The sequence below is a fragment of the Odontesthes bonariensis genome, chromosome 3 (assembly GCF_027942865.1).
Source record: "Odontesthes bonariensis isolate fOdoBon6 chromosome 3, fOdoBon6.hap1, whole genome shotgun sequence".
Lineage (NCBI taxonomy): Eukaryota > Metazoa > Chordata > Actinopteri > Atheriniformes > Atherinopsidae > Odontesthes > Odontesthes bonariensis.
In genome coordinates this window covers 32671231-32691786 of record NC_134508.1, presented here as the reverse complement: position 1 = coordinate 32691786, position 20556 = coordinate 32671231, and the positions used below count along the sequence as shown (strand labels likewise).

The 20556-nt window shown below is 41.1% G+C and overlaps 1 protein-coding gene across 1 annotated transcript in view; it reads left to right on the top strand.

Moving 5' to 3' along the window:
* The window catches only part of LOC142377474 (metabotropic glutamate receptor 4-like), a 216629-nt gene that overhangs the window by 183482 nt on the left and 12591 nt on the right, over positions 1 to 20556 (top strand). The window contains exons 8-9 of the mRNA XM_075461613.1: positions 9429 to 9565; positions 10728 to 11663. Coding sequence (XP_075317728.1) covers positions 9429 to 9565; positions 10728 to 11663 — 1073 coding nt within the window. The remainder of the gene's footprint in view (positions 1 to 9428; positions 9566 to 10727; positions 11664 to 20556) is intronic.

Here is a 20556-nt window from a genome sequence, read left to right as displayed (position 1 = left end):
ACCTGAGTGTGATGCCCATGTTTATATCTACTGTAACATGTAGATGTTTACCATGTTAAGCTTGTCATTTCGGTGTGCTAGCTTGGTAACATTTTATTACAACCAAATTAATACAGCTGAAGCTGCTGGTGTCCAATGGTAAACCTAAATATGAGACAAACTATATCTTATTCCGTTAATCTTTACATCATAATATGTAAAGGTTACACAGATTGTTGGGGCACCATGAATATCACCACTAAATTTCATGGCAATCCATTAAAAAAATGCCAGCCTTCTTGTAGTGTTTAAGAAAAAGTCAGATAATTGGGATTAAGACATATCCTCTAGCTACGATTTAATGTTTAATTTTAATGGCAACCCATCACAAAATAGAAATTGCTGTCTGAACCAAAGTGGTGCATAATCAACAAAGTGACATTACAGTCCTTTGTGCTAGCATGGCTAAAACTGTAAACTACTCATACATGACTGAAAAGTCATAAATGCAGTTAATCCCTCAATTTAAACTCACGTGGTCGTCAACCTACTACTACTACTTACAATAGTCAGAATTTATATAAAAGCTTGTTATGCTAATGATTTCTATCTAAAAAGTATATAAAGTTGCTTGTGACCCGAGATGCACAATATCAAACATTATGGAACATCTGGTTTACAGATTAGGTTCTGAGAAATTATGTCTTTGAGATTGGAGGCTTTTGATGACAAAAGCTATGCATATGAAGATTTATCCGAGTTTACCAATGAGGAATCAATTTTAATGCCATTCCCAAATTTAAAACATTTCAAAGTATATTTTGAGTGTGAAAAAGAAATCCACAGCCAAAACACCTTCACTTCGTAAAACAAATATGTTCAGACTGCTAAGGTAAACTGGGAGTCATATGTGTTTCGTCCGATTATAAAATAATGAGAGCCAATCATTAATCGCTGGGTGGGACTTTGGATGAATCGGCGGCGTTATGGCCGCCCATTCATGCTCCAGAGGGCGGGAGTCAGGTAAGCTCTGAGCTACGTCACGGGTTGAGTCATTGGGAGTGGTTGAAGTGGCGTGTCAGTCAAGATGACGGACAGATTCTTCATCCAATCACATGCACGAGTTTTAGAAAAAAATAGCCCCATTTGAAATCATGTCGGTTGTGGGTTCGTCCCAGATGGTATGCGAATACCAGAGGGCGGGAGTCAGGTAACTGTTTACCCACAGTTAGTTGAAAAACACATCTAAAAAGCTTCAGCATATAACACACGATATACTGTGAAATGCTGCCTTGTGACATTCACATGGATGTTACTGTGACACTTGCCGCCCACTTAAAAATTTTCCAAACCATATGGCAACAACACTCTCCCACAATATCAGCTCCATCGAGCAGGAAGGCAGTAGGCCATGCGGAAACTGCTTCGGAAGGGCTCAGAGAACACAACACTGAGTCTGAGGTGTTCAGCCGGCCTCCAAACTACCCAGATACCAATCTGATTTGGGCATCTGTGTGGAAAGCAAGCCCAACCCACAAAGATCCCAAACGATCACTTGCTAATGCCGGGATACAAGACGGGACGCCCTCAGATGTTTTTTGTCCACACCCTGACTAATCATAGCTGGATGGCAGTATGAGGGGACCTACTCAATATTTTGCCGGTGCTTGTATTGTTATGGCTGATTAGTGCTTACTGCAGTGTGACAAAACATGGCTTACTGTATGTAAAAGTTCTTGTTTCTGAGGGTTTAAGTAATAAAGTTACTTTACCTTGAGGACATTTGAAAGATTTCTTTGGCACAAGCATTCAGTTTTTATAAACCTTCTCTTATTACAGACATCTTTTCTTCAACTCATGAATCCCCTACCCAGTACTTAACTGACTTTGTGTCCTTCATTATTTGACCCATTTTCCAGCCCTTCATGCAGCATTACATTATACCTGCTTATCAGTCAAGTTCATATTCATGGCTGGTATATTAATAATTGACTGCTTTCACCAAGAGAAGTGATCCAAAGTTTCATTATATACACTCTCCCTTTTTATGAAGCAATGGGATTCAAGACAATTAAAACTTCTTTGTTAGACACTGGAGTATGCACTGTTTGTACAGATAAATTATTAATATGAATGCCTGCTTTTCAAGCTAATTTGTCATTCTAACATCTACTTATTACAGAAAGTCAACTTAATGTTTAATTCACATCCCAGAGGTTAAAGGAAATATTTCCTTCAAAAAACTGAATGAGTAATATTGCATTATTTCATGACAATAACGATCAAAAGCATTTTATTTTGTTTAATGTTTTATACATTAGCAATTCTCAGTGTTTTCTCCAACCCTTTTTAAATGGTAAAAATATATTGCTTGTCTGTCTGTACTGCACCACTGCTGCTCAATCACACCCAACATGTCATTGTCCACTAGACATATTTTTCTCTTGTTCTTGTACCTGCTTTGCTGCCTTCACGGGTGTAATTTGTTTCTGCAGACCAGTCTTTCAAGCATCAAATTCAGTAACTATATATTATTAAAAAAAAAATTCACATTTCAGACATACATTTCTGCTTCAACACGTTGAACAACCCATGTTTTCAATTTGATCAGTAATTAGAATTTTTTTTTACATTCAAATCCGTTCTATACATGGAGTCATGGGATGTCCTACTTTTATCTGTACTTTGCAACATTCACAAAGAATAAGAACAGAAATTACAGTAAGCATAGTCACATTACTTTGATCATCCCTAACTGTTAACTGGTAGTCAACAACAGTAAAGACGCAATGAGGGTAGATCTCACTTGTAGTGAAAAAACTACATAAATCTCTTCTCTAATAAAAATATGCAACATTATGAAATTCAATAAATAAAAAAATATCATAACCGGTCTCAACCGGTGACAACCAGCATCATTCTGGATTGATTGCTAAAGCTATGTATATAACAAGGTAAATATCTACAAGATGGTAATGTACTTTCATGAAACTAAGATTTAAAGTATTTGACACAATATTCATAATCATTTCAGGTGGTTTTACCTGAGGTTGGTTTATCAATACAGAGCTGCTTGAGACTTACTTAGAAAACAGTCAGAAAGTATAAACTGTGTTCTATGTTCTCCCTTTCATCTAAGACTAACATGCTCCGATTGTCTGTGTGTCGATAACAAATCACATATTCATGTACTGTACTCCACTGAGCTACAGTTTCAGAGGCAAACACTCTTGTTTATATGGCAGCTTTTATATTCCCCCATTACCAGCTATATCTAAATTATTCTGTAAGAAATGACAGTTGATTTTGAATAATGAATGATTTTTCATGCCAAAGTAAAAATAAAATATTGTAACAAAGGTGTCTATCGACTGTAGAAATCAACAGGGTTCTTTTATTATTATTATTATTATTTATTTATTTATTTATTTGTACAACGGAGACTGAGTGGTGCTATTCTATGGTGTTTTCCAGCAGGAGTAGGCACTTTTGGGCTGACTTTTGTTCTTACTGGAAAGACGGTATTCTCTGACCAGAAGGGTTGCCTTGAGCTTGCTCCACACTTCATCTAATTGCATCAGCTCACAGCTGTATATTGAACCTGTCCAGACACATAAAACAGCCTGACTGCTGGGAGTGAATTTGCTGCACGTCACATTTTCAGAGATGATATTTATCTCTGTGTTACGATAATTATATGTTACACATCAGGAAACACACAGCAGTCGCACCGTTTTTCTTACAAATGAGCAATCGACAGAAATGTTTGCAGAAGTAGGTCATTGTTTGTTCTTATAAATCATCCTTAAGGCCGATCCCGCAAGAATCTATTGTTACACAATCTTTTTATAGTTAGCATTTTTAGCAGACATCTGCAAAAAAAAGAATTCACATATCTTCCACTGTGTAGTGTGAAGCTGCACTGCTCATAGTCCAGTCAGACCATATCCATTACAATTGCATTGACCTAGACGGTGTCTCTTGAAACTGGATTTTAAGCTTTCTGACCTTTATCATCAAAGATGCTAATTGGGCCCTACTCATGATGTGCTGATAAATGGAAGTTATTGCTGTAGAGTTGCCAGGTTAAACTAGAAATGATAACCTATAAGAATAAATGAGCATTAATATGACAAAAGAATGATTTTGATTAATCTGGACTTTTTTTTTTCTTTTGGTTTATTGAAGAGCAGATGGAGGTGTGGCCACTGGAGTGGGAAAAAAAAAAAAATAAATCACACATCTTTAGACAGTTTGACACTGTGCAGAGCTGCTTCTGTTCCCTCCCTTTTTTTTGTTCTGCATAGGACATCTAACAGTCGCTCAGACTTCATTGGACCATAAATGAAAGAAACTTTGTGTCAGTGTTTGAAGTCTCCTGCAGTCACGGCATTGAAGGCATTTTTGTTCCATCACAGACCAAAAAGCAGTGGCCTGTACACTGTCATTCTCACCGGGCAAAGCAATTATGATACGTGGAATAAAGGAAAGCTCTGAGGGTTCACTTTCCCACACCTCCCTCCTCTCAAGGATGTTCAGTTTTCATTGCTGTGATACTCAACGGATGACATCTTTTTTTCTTTTTTTGAATAATGCAATATGCCCTTTTTTTCTTTCTTAACAGGAATTACAAGCAGCTCTGTTGCTCACAATACTTGATGTAACATGATAAGAAAAGACAGTCTATTATCTACTCTTGTCATCACACACACAAGCTTGTACCTTCCCGGCACACTTAATTCAGCGGAAGGAGAAAGGGAGCATTGACTATAGGAGGCATGACCTTGTGTGATGCAGGGAAAGTGGGGCCAAAAGGAGACTGACTGGCTATCTCTAAGCATAGCACGAATATGTAGCATGAAAAGGACATCTGATTTGTTTTAATCAGTCACACCTGCATTAATCAATCACAGCCATATTTTTTTATATGAGTCATGAGCTGAGATTTTACAAAGCAAATTTTGAATGAATCCAAGCAGCCATTTGTAGTAGTGGCTATGTCAGATGGGAGGTTGGTAATTCGATCCCAGGCTTCCCCAGAACACATGTCGAAGTGTCCTTGAGCAAGACACTGAATCCCACGTTGCCTCGGATACGTCTGTGTGTTAATGTATGTGTGATTGAGAAAAAAACACTAAGATTTGCTGTATGAGTGTGTGGGTGAATGTGGCTTGTAGTGTGAAAACGCTCTGAGTGGTATTAAAAAGAGTCCATTTTCCAAGTATGAGATTAAATATTTTTCTTCTGGGTTGCCCTGTAGTTAACACACTGCAGTACATAGTTATAGTGATTAATTATGAATTATAAATGAGTGATATTATTGTTTTCATCTGTGACCAGGTTGTAATTTTACAACTAAAGTGGAAAAATCTTGGTTGTGTAGGTGCTGTTGTTGTTATTCCCTTAGCTTTGCATTGTTATAGATTGAAAAGAGTTATATTATGAAGATTGTCAAGTGCACCTGTGGTTCTTTGTTAGTTATGATTGTTGGTGCTTCACTCGGTTATGAAATCAGTTGTTGTTGGTCTGAGTTGAGTATTATTTGGTTTTTGAAATACTGCATGTCTGTCCATCTGCTTTGAAAAAAAAATACACAGAATTCTTTACTCTGCAGGGGCAGTGAGCAACACATAGGAAACCTCTGCAAAGATTTAAAAAACCCATTAGTGTTTTTAAACTGTGCAACAGCTGCTGCCACAATGTGTTTAACATATGAAATCTATCTCTGGGTGTTTCCTTGTATTTGTTTGAAATATCCACTCTTTGTTGTCAGTATTTTTTTTTTTGCTTCATCACTGATAATAAAATGCAACACGATGGTGTTGCATTTTATAAATTAAAAGCCTTCAAGCGGATCAGTGAATATAATTTATCCCACTATTTGAATTTAAAACATCTGTGTATGAAGGTGGATTGAACTGCAGTATCCCTGTAAACATGTTTTTTTTTCCAGAGTGGTGAGCACTGCTATTGTTCCACTGATGGATTCAATACCAAAAAACCTCCATGGTGGTGAATTGGCTAATAACTAACCTGGTAAATTTGCCTCTCCTTAAAGTTTTTGACCTCTAATTTGTACCAGCCATTATTTGAATACCTGCTTTTTTTTTTGTGAAAATCTGCTATATATCATGATATACTTACTCAAAAGCTGACAGTGTAAAAAAAAAAAAAAGACAATATGCCGCCCTAACCCTAAGGGAAAAAAAGTCTTACCAATTCTTAAAATGAGCTAAATACAACTAAACAACACATGGCATGTTACACTATTACATCATTAATTATAAACCAAAATTCTGAAGCAATGTGTGAAAAACTAAGTACACCCTATGATTCAGCTTGTACATCCTCAAGTTCATCTCAGTAGGGTCCTACCACAAAATTTCAATGAGGTTGGAGTCTTGACTTTGATTGGACCATTGCAACACCTTTCTTTTATTAGTCATTTAATTGTAGATTTGCTGGTGTGATAGGGATCATTGTCGTGCTGAGTGGCCCAATTTCAGCCAAGTTTAAAAAAAAAAAAAAAATGTACAGGTAGCCACACACTTGACTGTTGAATACTTTGGTATACAGTAAATGACTCAGTGAGTCGACCAGTGTTTTTGACACATTCCTTCTGCCAGTTGGCTTAAAAGAAATGAGAAAAAAATTAATTTAGTTGGCAGAGGTTAGAAGGTTTCAGACACAATTAAGGAATGTGGAGCCCAAGTAAATTCTGCATACAGGTCATTGCGAGTTAATGACCGGCTGTCTTGTTGTTGCCAATCACCAAGGTGTTCTGGTTGTGCATCGATGCAGAACAAGAACAAGTTGGATTTATTAAGTAACCTAACAATTATTAAGGAGTGTATGTATATCGAGGTGTAAGAGAGACAGGGTCCCCATCATTAAACCGTACATATAATTATATGCACTACATTAACCCCAATGTTTCTTTAAGATCATACAAAGAAATGAGCGAATGTGTAGCCTCTAGTACGCACATGTGGGACCCCAGCCACCCCCCCCTCACAGTAGTCCCTCCATGTATTTTCTACACACGCTTAATCCATTTCAGGATTGCAGGGAGGCTGGAGCCTATCTCCGCTGCCATCAGGCAACAGGCGGGGTACACCCTGGACAGGTGACCAGTCCATCACAGGGCCCCAACTAAATTAATACACAGTGCAGCAGTGACAGTGGCATCTGTGGAAATCATTATACCCCTGACTAGTAAGTGGACAGTTGAGACCATGAGTTTGTGCCACATGACACGTTTAATTTATTGTCTGCTCCTCAAACTAACTATTCTGCTCCAAAATGCTGCACACTTTATTCAAGCCCTCTCTGGAATTATTACTCATAATTTTGTTTTCACTTGCCCATAGTGCTTTAATGTTTCTCTCTTTTTCTTGTATTAGAGGTAGGATGTAATGTGCAATCACAAAAATACCATGACTCCATTTTGTCACTCACAAACAAAGCTCACAGCTCAACCTCTTTCAATCTGTTTGGTACACGTACATGGTCCAAAAATAAAGACCTCTAAAATATAACTATAAAAGCCTTTACCGATTTTTAAAAAAGGATAGCTTTCCGTTCAAGGGATTTTTTTTAAACTTGTAATAGGCATTATGTCTCCATATAACAGAAAAAAGCTCAGAAGCTCAAAGCTGCTTTAAAAAGAGCTGAGTGTCTATATTGAGTTAATTTTCCCCTTTCAGTTTCAGTGATGTCCACAGAAGCACATGAGTTAATTTAAAGACTTTAAGGCTTTAGCTTGAAATCATGTGAAGAGACTTCTTCAATATTTCCTTTTTAATGCCCTGTGCATCGGAAAAAAAAGAAGCTTGGCATGATTCAAATATTTGATGGAAAATATGACAGCTGATCAACATTGTTGATGTGCTTAATATTTTTATATAAACATGCTTGATAAAGTCACTGTAATCCTCCCATGATTGCTAACTGCTTTGTGGTATGAGTGATATTGTCACACAGTCAGGGCTGAGTAAAACCGTAATGCTATAATCCAGCAGGGCTGACTCATCGAGATGTGGATTAGGGCACAGCATCCTCTTGAGTCGAAACAAAGAGCAAGTAAAAACAATGCCAATCAGCAGAAATACATCAGCTGCTATTGAACAGGTTTATCCTTTTGTTCTTAACTGGGATGTTCATTGTATTTAGAAGACTTAATGAAATTACGGTGGCCCAAAAGGAGCTTAGAGAACTTCCTTTGATCTGCCTCAAAGTTCATGATTAAACCATGAATGAACCAAAGTTCATGATTAAACCACTTCTCAATTTTTCATTTGTTAGGTTAATGAGAAATCTTTGCGACACCTAATTATACCTCGTCCTAAAACAACTAACAGGAATATGTTTTTATGCATTGTTTTTGCAATGATGAAGCAGAGAAAACATTTGAGACGATAAGAAGTAAAGCGAGTCTCAACATTTTTGAAAAATTATTGTGAGATTTTAAGATGTTTTTTCTGTAGTATCAGCAACAAATATTGGCTAAACTTATTATGCCCTGTTTTTAAAAAAAAAGTTGGCATAATCTCTTGAGGTCTTGTTAAAATGCATGACCTATGCTTTGGTCAAAATATCACTTGGCTTAAACACAACATCTGTCCCTATTGAAACAACACTTCTCAGACCAGCCCATTTCAGGGGTGGGGAGTGGGGAGGTGAGCAGCCTCCAACTGCACCTCTTACTCCACCCACATCTTCCTGGAGTTGTGATGGATGGCTTCTCCCTATACTGGCAATTGCTGAGCAAAGCCAAGGAGAAAGAAAGTTTGCCGAACAGAACAGTCTCTGACAAAACTGTACAAATGTATCAGTTCGAACCAGATTCACAAACAACTTTGACCATCAAGGCTTCAACAGAACGTGTATGTTCATAAGTTGGCTGAAATCGTTGATCCTGCAAGGGATGCGGTTTCGCACTCTATTCCTGTTGAGAAAGCATCACTTGCTGATTTTGATCATTTACACTCTGGACTAAACAGGAGATGTACACAGCATGACTCTTAATATATTTAAACAAATCATTTTTCAGAAAGTGACTGCCTGGAAATTGTACATCAACTTAATTACCTGAGCTACTAGTGTTACCTAGTACAAAAAGGCAAATTAATCTTTTTTTTTGGGGGGGGGGTATTTCTAGTATTTCTTACATTTTCTTTGTCTGAAGCTGATCAAGCAAAGCATGAAAAAAAAAAAAACAGATTTCACTTGCTAAACTGAATGAAAATGCGGGCTGTGATTTAGAAGTCTAGGGTCAATGTATTGGTTTAAAGGAAAGCCTGTAAGATTACAAACCTAATGTTCGAATATAATTGAATAATGACTGCTGTAATACATTACTTTACTTTCACAGATCAATGCTCACTGCACAGAAACTAGCTCACTAATGTGTAGTAAATGGAGATTATAATGATTGTTCTCTCATTTAGGCATAGCTGGTAACCCGGTGCTCTTCAACGAAAACGGAGATGCTCCTGGACGCTACGAGATCTACCAATACCAGCTCAAAAACAGAACAGCTGAATATAAAGTCATTGGTCACTGGACGGACCAACTAAATCTGAATGTGAGCACAGGCCTTTTTGTTCTGTGTACTGTACAACTAATTGTATTTGTGTCAGTGTTTACTGTGAAAATCCTGATAGAATGTCTTCAACTCTTCAGCAGCATGTGGAAACTCTTCCTAAAGCATTCGATTGTGCTTAGTTCCATCTTCAAAGGTGTAAATATCCAGAGGGTGCTTTAAATGATTAACAGGGCAGATGGTGATGAAAAGAAAGCTATTAGAGCTTAAGGTCAGATATATTCAACATTTTTCCAGACAGCATCACTGACTTCCAAAACAATACCGTGGGAAGACGATGTGATGAAATAACAGTAAATTACATAAAAGAGCAAAACAAATTGTGTTACAAAATGAAGAAGATGCCTTGGGCAGAAAATAGTACAACTAAGGAGCAGCTGGAAAGATTTTTATTTCTCACTTTTTAACATGGGCTTGGAAAAGAAAAACTGTGAGGTTTGTAGTGAATACCTGCTGTGAAACTTGCCAGTACTGATTCTAAAGCAGGCACCACTTAATTAATGTTCTTTGATTTCTTAATTAAATGCTCATTTGAAGACAAAGTTACCAGCTTTGAATGAACAGTCACAATTGAATAAAATTGATAACAGTAAAATGACATGGTTTGAAATGAGGGATTTAACCAACCTTTGTAGACTTGCTGGTGAGTGAAAATCCACAAATGACAGTAATAATCTCGGAATGAAATTTACCTTTCATAAATGTAATTGATTGGTTTTTAAACACAAATATTAACTGAAGTTGAAAACGTAGGGAAACATTGACAATAATTCCCTGCAGAGCAAACAACGGGTTTCCTCTTACCTCTCATATCTTGCCCTTTTTGGATAATTTAACCTTACACTGAAACATTTTGCTGAATCCAAGAAGAATGCTAATATGATGCAGCGTCTGCCCTATTCCACCCACCACCAAAGCAAATGCATAAAAGCGAATATACTTCAGCCAAAGTTCAAACATTAAATAACCACCCTTTAGATTGTCCTTGACCTTCAGGAGACTCAGAACCTTTCTGGATCAATAAAGCATCACAAACTCTGCATGCCTCCATTTTACTGGACACAGTAATTTTTGTACACCTCTAACAGTTTTTATCTCTCAGCATGTCTTCTTATTTCTGTATGTTATTCTCTCTCCTTCATAGGTGCATTCGATGCAGTGGCCGGGTGGCACCCGTCAGATCCCTTCCTCAATATGCAGCCAGCCTTGTCAGCCAGGCGAGCGTAAGAAGATTGTGAAGGGCATCCCTTGCTGCTGGCACTGCGAACGCTGTGATGGCTATCAGTATCAGGCAGACACCTACACATGTAAGATGTGCCGCTTTGATTTAAGGCCCAATGAGAATCACACAGGCTGTGTTCCAATCCCCATTGTTAAGCTGGAGTGGAGCTCCCCCTGGGCAGTCATCCCTGTGCTTATCGCAGTCGTTGGCATCATGGCCACGTTGTTTGTGGTCGTCACGTTCATCCGTCACAACGACACTCCAATTGTCAAGGCATCAGGCCGAGAGCTGAGCTACGTGTTGCTAACTGGCATCTTCCTCTGTTACGCCACAACGTTCCTGATGATTTCTACTCCTGATGTGGGAATCTGCTCGCTCCGCAGGATTTTCTTGGGTCTGGGGATGAGTATTAGTTATGCTGCTCTGCTCACCAAAACAAATCGCATTTACCGCATCTTCGAGCAGGGCTCCATGTCTGTGAGTGCGCCCAGGTTAATTTCTCCAGCCTCCCAGCTTGTCATCACGTTCACGCTGGCCTCTGTGCAGCTACTTGGGGTGTGCATCTGGTTTGGCGTGGATCCATCCAAGGCCATTATCGATTATGAGGACCAGAGGACGTCTAATCCAGCGCTGGCTCGTGGTGTTCTCAAGTGTGACATCTCTGACCTTTCTCTCATCTGCCTGCTGGGCTACAGTATGCTGCTCATGGTCACCTGCACAGTCTATGCCATCAAAACAAGAGGGGTTCCCGAGACCTTCAATGAGGCCAAACCCATAGGTTTTACCATGTACACCACCTGCATTATATGGCTAGCATTCATCCCAATCTTCTTTGGCACTTCACAGTCCACAGAAAAGGTAAGCTTACAATTATTACTAAAGTCCAGTTCATTTATTTTCTGTTCTTTGCGACAGTTTAAATGCTAGAAGACATTTTAGACATTCTTACAACTGCACTGTGGTCCTGTACAACAAAAGATGATCTACTTGTGTCCAGTTGTGATTAATTCAACATAAAGAAGACTTCTTTTTCAAATCTCATTTGAATTTTTTGTTTTATCTGAAGTAGAATCACAAAAACATTGACAGGAAACTTCTTTTCTATGCAGTTCAAGTTGTTAAGGATCTTCTTAGAGCCGATTGTTGGCTAATACTTTTACTTTTGATATATGACCTGTGTTTTGCTAATAATAATAATTCACATTTAGTGTTAATTAAAGATTCCATAGAACCTTTATTGAATGGCAACAACAGTTTTAGAAATGAATCAAACAAACTCAGCAGCTAAAACAACTGGATAAGGTTATGCCATGCAGAAGTGTCAGATTTTCAGCACACAATCTAGTGAATGTAGACAGAGAGTAATATTAAGGCTTTCTCTAAAGATGACACACAATCCTTTGTCATACATGTGATGGTTCTATGCCACTGAGACCAATGAGCGGTTTACACAAACACAAACTCACACTTGCACTGCAATGTCAAATCAATGCACCCGACCTCACGAACCGTGAACATAGATAACATCCAGTGGGAGCTCTAAAAGGCTAAAGGTCAAAAGGGATCCAAAAGAGACATGGAAATAGAGACGAGGCCTGGACTTCACATTCAGAGGAGACAGTCTGGGTACAAAGCCAAAACAGTACAACAATGACACTGTGGAAACATGTCAGTCTAGTTGAAAGAGGTGTTTTGGCAACGTAACAAGAAGGGCTCAGTGGTTACAACAGAAGACAGTGGTGAGGGAAAGCCTCACACTGGCATGGACACTATCAGCGGTGCCAGCATGGGTCTGACAGATGCAACAAATTAATCCTCACCTCCCCTCCTTTGGGATTAAACAAAACAAGGCATTAAAATGCTGGCCTGGAAAACTTGACGTGATAGTTAACTGTGGAAAAACATTCTTGAGAGACCTAAAGTGTGTGTTGTGTCTCTCTAAGCATCCAAAAATAAATCTCTGAAGTCCAAAGCATTGCAGAAAATTTGCATACGACAGGAGCAAATTGTATTACATTAAAAATGCTAAATGTGAATAGCAGTACAATGACTTATTAACACCACAAAGCTCAAACTAACGCGCATTTGCATATCTGTCTTCCATTTCCCCCAAATAACCCTAAATCGGCAATTAACAGCATCTACATCTTGAAAAACAACTGGCTAAGCTTTTTACATACTGCTTTATGTTAAATGTACAAATAAAGTCAGTGATCATCACTGTACATTCCTGGTTATCAAACACAGCAGTCCAAGTGCAAAGCCCACATCATTTTTTAATGCAAGTGTTGCACATCTTAAGTCTCATGTAAACAGCAGCCACGGATATCAGCAAGGTCTTTGTTTAATCATTCTATCTCCTCTCTCTGAAGATGAAAGAGAATTATACAATCATAGAGAGACTGAACAGCTTTTTTTGGAGGATGAGGTAATCCATTTGCTAGCATGGCTTTGAATAGTTAAATAGAAGTGAAAAAATCTTTGAAGGGTAAATGAAGTCCTACTTTTTGTTTCATCCTCCATACCCCAGACGGATGTAATTTTACAAACCCTAAAAAACTTCTCTCATCCAGACTTAATGTTAAACACTCTTGCTTCAAATTATACGAGTCACTCATTAATTATTTCCTGCAGAGAAATGTACAGACAATGGCTAGAGGTTAGTTTTACTTTTATCATTTAGAAAAATTCTACCACAGCCTTGAGCAATCTTAAGGTACGGCACATAATAGAACACAAAACGGAAGTTTAGCTTCAGGGAAATGTCCTAGATTTTTTTTCTTTCCTCATTTGTGAAAGAAAAATCAAATTTAATATAAGTGCCATTGAGTCTGAAAAACTTAATGTAACTTTCTGTTGAAAAAAGTTAAAGGGATAGTCCACCTCTTTTGACATGAAGCTGTAAGACATCCCAGATTAGCAATATCATTTCTAAACATTGATTTACCCCCCGCTGCGTCCTGTGAGCCGAGTTCCAGCCTCGTTTTGGCGTTGATGAAGGTAGTCCGGCTAGTTGGCTGGGGCTTAAAAAATAAAGCGTCTTGCTTCTCAAAACAATATGCGTTCAAAAGAGTAATACATTTGCACCACAAAATCGTCCATCAAGAAAAAGTTAGACCTCACATCGCTTGGCGCTATTTTTGCCTCTCCTGATATCAATGCGTGCAGCCACCTAGCGATAGCCGCACCCGTTACGATGTTTACTGCTCGGTCTGCTCTTCGGTCTGCACAGTTTACACAGCCTGTAGTGATACAAAGGTAGAGAGAAATAGCGCCAAGTGATGTGAGGTCTGACTATTTCTAGATGGACGATTTTGTGATGCAAATGTATTACTCTTTTGAATGCATATTGTTTTGAGAAGCAAGACACTTTATTTTTTAAGCCCCAGCCAACTAGCCGGACTACCTTCGTCAATGCCAAAACTCAGCTGGAACTCGGCTCACAGGACGCAGCTGGGGGTAAGTCAATGTTCATAAATGAAATTGCTAATATGGGATGTCATACAGCTTCATGTCAAAAGAGGCGAACTATCCCTTTAAGCTCTCTCAGGCCTGTGCTATTTTTTTATTGTGATGGACTTAAGTAAGTGTGCCCACTGTCCCTCTGTATGTATGTTGTTGTCACTGTCTGATGTTGATCCAGGGGTGTTTCACTTGTTGAACCAACAGTACAGCTCGGTTCGTTTCTTTACCTCTTGGCTGTTGGTAATGTTACCATTACAAAGAAAAACACACCAGCTGTTATCTAACATACAGAACGCTGTCCTCTGCAGTGGCAACACATGATTGAGCCTGCAGAAGCTGCATTTAAAGCATTAAAAATAGAAAAGTATTGTGAACTGCGATGCCAGCAGCATGGCTCTGGCTACATACCAGCAGAATGTCTGAATGACCACATATACAGTATATTTAGGAAGAAAGGCTTTTAGTGGAATTTTTATCTATCGTTGCTCCCACAATAAAAATGGCCTCTCAACCTTTACAAATTTGCAGATGAGATTGGGTTTCCACTACTTTTAGTGGGTTGCATAGCTTTTTGATTGTCTAAAATGTCTACAAAGTACAAACCCCTAAAATAAATGGTCCCCTTTTAACCTTCAGTTATAACATTTAGGTTCCACTTGAGCTTTACAGCATGTTTCTCATTCATCCATTCGCACACACTCACAGACACAGTCATACAGCACTTCAGTCGTGAAAAACTAAGTACCCCCTCTCTGAATTCCAAGATTTAAGGTATCAGTACATGATGATTAAATTACAAAAATAATTATGTCCTTTTCAAGTTTTTAAAATAGGTAAATACAATCTTTGATGAACAACAACACAATACAACACAACAGTGTTATCATTTGTGCTAAAAGTCAACCCTTACCATAGGAATCAAGAGGCCAAGTAGCAAGCAGGTGCTGGATATCAAATTTACTTGATCAACTGATCATTAGCAAGTGTGAGCACCTCTAGAAAAGAAAAAGTTTTGGCAGTTTGCTGGTCTGGAGCATCCAGTTGTGTGTTAACATGGTGCCAAGGAGTAAAGACGTCAATGGTCTTAGAAAAGCAATTGTTGCTGCTCATCAATCTGGGAGGGATTATGAGAAGATTTCCAAACAATCAGTTCTCATTATACAGTAAGAAAGATTACTCATTAGTATAAAGTCTGAGTCTGGATATAAACCATTAAACAAACTACTGAAGAAGCATTATTGCGTAATTTATTTCCTAAAGGAACTATAGGTTGCTGAAAAGAATTTGCTGTCATAAGCAAAGCAAAAATCAAGAGAGAAAGTGTGAACTTTTGAATTCCAAGTATTAGCAAATTGAGCATGAACTTAAAGTTTAAAGGCAAGGAGGCTGGACAACAGTACTCTGAACAGCTCACTGAGTTACATATTTTCAGAACCGTGTTGCCCCAATAAAAGTTACAGGGTTGTAATTTTGTTTGAAGGTTTTGAAGAGTGGGTTAAGACACCTGAATATATGCTCCTGATCACGGCAAAAAAGTTTATTTTTTATTTTTTATGTCCCCTTTTAAAGTTAATTTCAATACAATTAAAAAAAAAGACTAAACAAGTATGCTTTAACCCATTTAGGCCTAAAAGGCCTGGAAAAGAATGCCTGTAAAACCTATGGGCGATTTCAGAAAGACCCCCTAAAACCTGAAGTTTTTCCTGGAAATTCAGCAATTGTGTCAACGCCTATTAAATGATTGATTTCTCAGCCTCTGTAGCAGGTAGAAACAAAATTCAAAAAGTATTTGAGAGCTTACACCTGTGGCTTTCTTTGGAAATTGAGTTTATTTACATACACCTTCACGAAAATAGAAAATGTAAAAAGTAAAGTGCAGGAACAGCACTATTTTCAAAAAAAAAAAAAAAAAGTAATAAAATAAAATTTAATTTTATATTTAAATTTATTTATTTTATCGCCAGTAATCTCTTCGTACTGGCAGCACAAGGAGTCCCATGCCCATACACATTCCAATAAACGTTTTCATCTCCGGCACAGTTACGTGTGACCACCTTGCCATCTTTGCTCGAGCAGGAGTCTGAAGTACCTGCTCACTGTATCTATTCGTCTCGGAAACGAGATGCGCCCAAAGCTCCTCAGTAAAAATATGATTAAATGCCTGCAACGGTGTGGCATCTGCAGGTAAATCAACTTTCACCCCTGGTGTGCAGTTGAAATCTCTCCGTCGATTACGGTGGTAATTGTCAGTCTTCCACTCACATTCAAACCCTTCAAACTCATCCTTGCCGTTATCGTCATCTTCAAACATATGTGCTAGCCATAAATCTCGATCATTTGGGTCAGCACGTTCATCAGCATCATCAAAGCCAAGAAACTCCTCACAATTGCTACCGTCTGAAATGTCTTCCCACTGAAAGTCCTCCATGCTTGTTCGATGTAACTTAACTTCAAAACAATGACACGAGGAACATGGCGACACTCTCACGTGTCTATTATAATGCATTTAATTGGTGCAAAACAACCTTATTGTAACGCCATGTCACAAGTTTTAGGTCATGTTTTGGTTTATAGTTCATGTCTTAGTTTAGTTTTTTTTCTCATGTTTTAGGTTCAGGTCTTGTTTAGTTTTCATGTCACGCCACCCTCTCCTTCCCTGCCATCAGCCTCACGTCCCTCACCTGTGTTTTCCCCTTCAGCTGCACTCAATCCCTAATCACCCTCCACAGTATTTAGTTTCCAGGTTTCTTTTCAGTTCTTGTGAGATCCTTCCCCGTCACCATCCATGCTACGCCACGCCACAGATAAGTCACAGATAAGTTTCCATGCTTTTGTTTTGTTTCGTTATATATTTTTCCACAGTTTAGGTTTTTGTATCCGGCTCAGCCGCGCCTTTTGTTTACCTTTTTTTTTGTGAAATAAACTCACAGTTTTGCTTTCATCCTCAATTCTGCATCCGCGTCCTCCCTTCAAACCCAACCTTGCTGACAGAAGGATCTCACCAGACATGGACGCGGCAGACTTTGAGGAATTTTGGGAGCTGGCCGGTAATCTATGGAGCTGCTCGGCACGGGAGAGCAGCTCTAAGGAAAGATACAGAGTTTCCAATGAACGCTTGGATTTCTTTGTGGCAAAACAGGTTCTTGAGACTTGGATAGTGAACACATCTCACATCTGGGAAGAGGCGTGGAGTGTACGGCGCGCTGCTGAGCTGGACATTTTCGGCAGGGAACCAGAAAGGGTAAGCGTGCTGTACACCCCCTCCCTCATCTCTCCAGCAGTCGCAGATGCCGAAGTTCCAGAGCTGGCCCCGGCCCCAGCCGTTCCAGAGCTGGCCCCGGCCCCAGCCGTTCCAGAGCTGGCCCCGGCCCCAGCCGTTCCAGAGCTGGCCCCGGCCCCAGCCGTTCCAGAGCTGGCCCCGGCCCCAGCCGTTCCAGAGCTGGCCCCGACCAAGCCACAGCCGCCGCGGGGCCCGACCAAGCCACAGCCGCCGCGGGGCCCGACCAAGCCACAGCCGCCGCGGGGCCCGACCAAGCCACAGCCGCCGCGGGGCCCAACCAAGCCACAGCCGCCGCGGGGCCCAACCAAGCCACAGCCACAGAGCAGGCCACAGAGCAGCCCTTTCGAGCCCCTCCCTCCCACCCCCAGATATTGGGGATGTCTGGGATCCATCCCTTAAGGGGGGGGCTCTCCCCTTGCCGTCGGATGTCTGGCCGCCCGCCAGACCACCGCCTCCGGCTGCCACGCCACGGGATGTCTGGCCGCCCGCCAGACCACCGCTTCCTGCTGCCACGCCACGGGATGTCTGGCCGCCCGCCAGACCACCGCCTCCTGCTGCCACGCCACGGGATGTCTGGCCGCCCGCCAGACCACCGCCTCCTGCTGCCACGCCACGGGATGTCTGGCCGCCCGCCAGACCACCGCCTCCTGCTGCCACGCCACGGGATGTCTGGCCGCCCGCCAGACCACCGCCTCCTGCTGCCACGCCACGGGATGTCTGGCCGCCCGCCAGACCACCGCCTCCTGCTGCCACGCCACGGGATGTCTGGCCGCCCGCCAGACCACCGCCTCCTGCTGCCACGCCACGGGATGTCTGGCCGCCCGCCAGACCACCGCCTCCTGCTGCCACGCCACGGGATGTCTGGCCGCCCGCCAGACCACCGCCTCCTGCTGCCACGTCGAAGGATGTCTGGCCGCCAGCCAGACCACCTCCTGCTCCTGCTACCCCGTCTGCGGTCTGGGCGTCCGCCAGACCACCGCCTGTTCCTGCCGCCACGCCATGGGAGGTCTGGGCGTCCGCCAGACCACCGCCTGTTCCTGCCGCCACGCCATGGGAGGTCTGGGCGTCCGCCAGACCACCGCCTGTTCCTGCCGCCACGCCATGGGAGGTCTGGGCGTCCGCCAGACCACCGCCTGTTCCTGCCGCCACGCCATGGGAGGTCTGGGCGTCTGCCAGACCACCGCTTGTTCCTGCCACGCCATGGGAAGTCTGGGCGTCTGCCAGACCACCGCTTGTTCCTGCCGCCACGCCATGGGAGGTCTGGGCGTCCGCCAGACCACCGTCTCCTGCTGCCCGAACCCGGTACGAGCTGCAGGCCTGGTTGGCCACTGCATCCACGCAGCCTGGATGTCTGGTCCCCGTCGGACCGGTTTCGAGCCCCTCCCTCCCACCCTCAGAATTTTTTTTTTTTTTTTTTTTTTTAGGGTCGTCTGGGATCCGACCCTTGAGGGGGGGGGGCTCTGTAACGCCATGTCACAAGTTTTGGTTTATAGTTCATGTCTTTAGTTTTTTTTTCTCATGTTTTAGGTTCAGGTCTTGTTTAGTTTTCATGTCACGCCACCCTCTCCTTCCCTGCCATCAGCCTCACGTCCCTCACCTGTGTTTTCCCCTTCAGCTGCACTCAATCCCTAATCACCCTCCACAGTATTTAGTTTCCAGGTTTCTTTTCAGTTCTTGTGAGATCCTTCCCCGTCACCATCCATGCTACGCCACGCCACAGATAAGTCACAGATAAGTTTCCATGCTTTTGTTTTGTTTCGTTATATATTTTTCCACAGTTTAGGTTTTTGTATCCGGCTCAGCCGCGCCTTTTGTTTACTTTTTTTTTTTTTTTTTTTTTTGTGAAATAAACTCAGTTTTGCTTTCATCCTCAATTCTGCATCCGCGTCCTCCCTTCAAGCCCAACCTTGCTGACACTTATACATGAAAAAAAAGACGTGTACGCTTTGCTTTCCCGGCCTTAAAGGTAGAATAACGCAACAGCACCCCCGGCTTTAAAGGTAGAAATGCGGCAATGCTTTCCCGGCCTCAATGGGTTAAGGTTGTCACAATACTGAAATTTCAATGCCAACACTAATACCAAGGAAAATATTCAATACTCTATATTTTTGAAACCACTACAAATTAAGGGGCACATCATTTTTAAAAGTAGGGCACCACACCAACTTTTTCCACTGAAAATGGGAGCAACTGCATACACACACACAACAAAACCATTGCTTAGATCAATTTAAACGCAACACTTTCATATTTTTTTCATCCTGACCAGATTTAGTAAATTAATTATTTGGTAAAAAAAATAGTCCGCATCTCACTTCATTAACTTGAGACTGTCGTGTCACAGGTCATATCATTGCGACAGGCTCAAAATAACTCTGGTCTCTCACTCACACAAGACACTTGTGCAGATTATCGCTCCATGCTGGCATTTCGTAAGAGACATGGTGATGACTAAAAAACTTCAGGGCATATTTCCAAATCGCACCTAGTTTAAAATTAATCTTACAATGTGTTAAAATGGTCAGAAAATCCAACAAAACTGTTGCAGTATGAAGCCCCATTAAACACAATGTTAAGTTAGTTTTATGCTGTAACAGCAGCCAGCTGCTTGTGAGGGAGTGGCTACAGCGGTGCTTTAAGTAACAGGAGGAGGTGAAGACTCCACTGTTGGTATCAATGATGATGCAAATGAGAATCCTATTAGATATAAAAAAATGTATTATCAATGATTATTTTTAGTTTTCTAACAACCCTAGTAAGTTTGTTTGGAATGGCTGCCAGAGGAAAGCTTCTTCTCTCTAAAAAGAACATGGCATCACAGCTTAGGTTTGCAAAGTCGCATCTGAACAAACCACAACACCACTTGAACAATCCCCTTTGGACAGACAAGATCAATGTGGAGAAGTTTGGCACATTTAGCAAAAAACAAACACCTCATATCAACTGACAAGCGCAGTGGTACAGGGATGATGATTTGGGCTTGTTTGGGCAGTTACTGAGTCGACC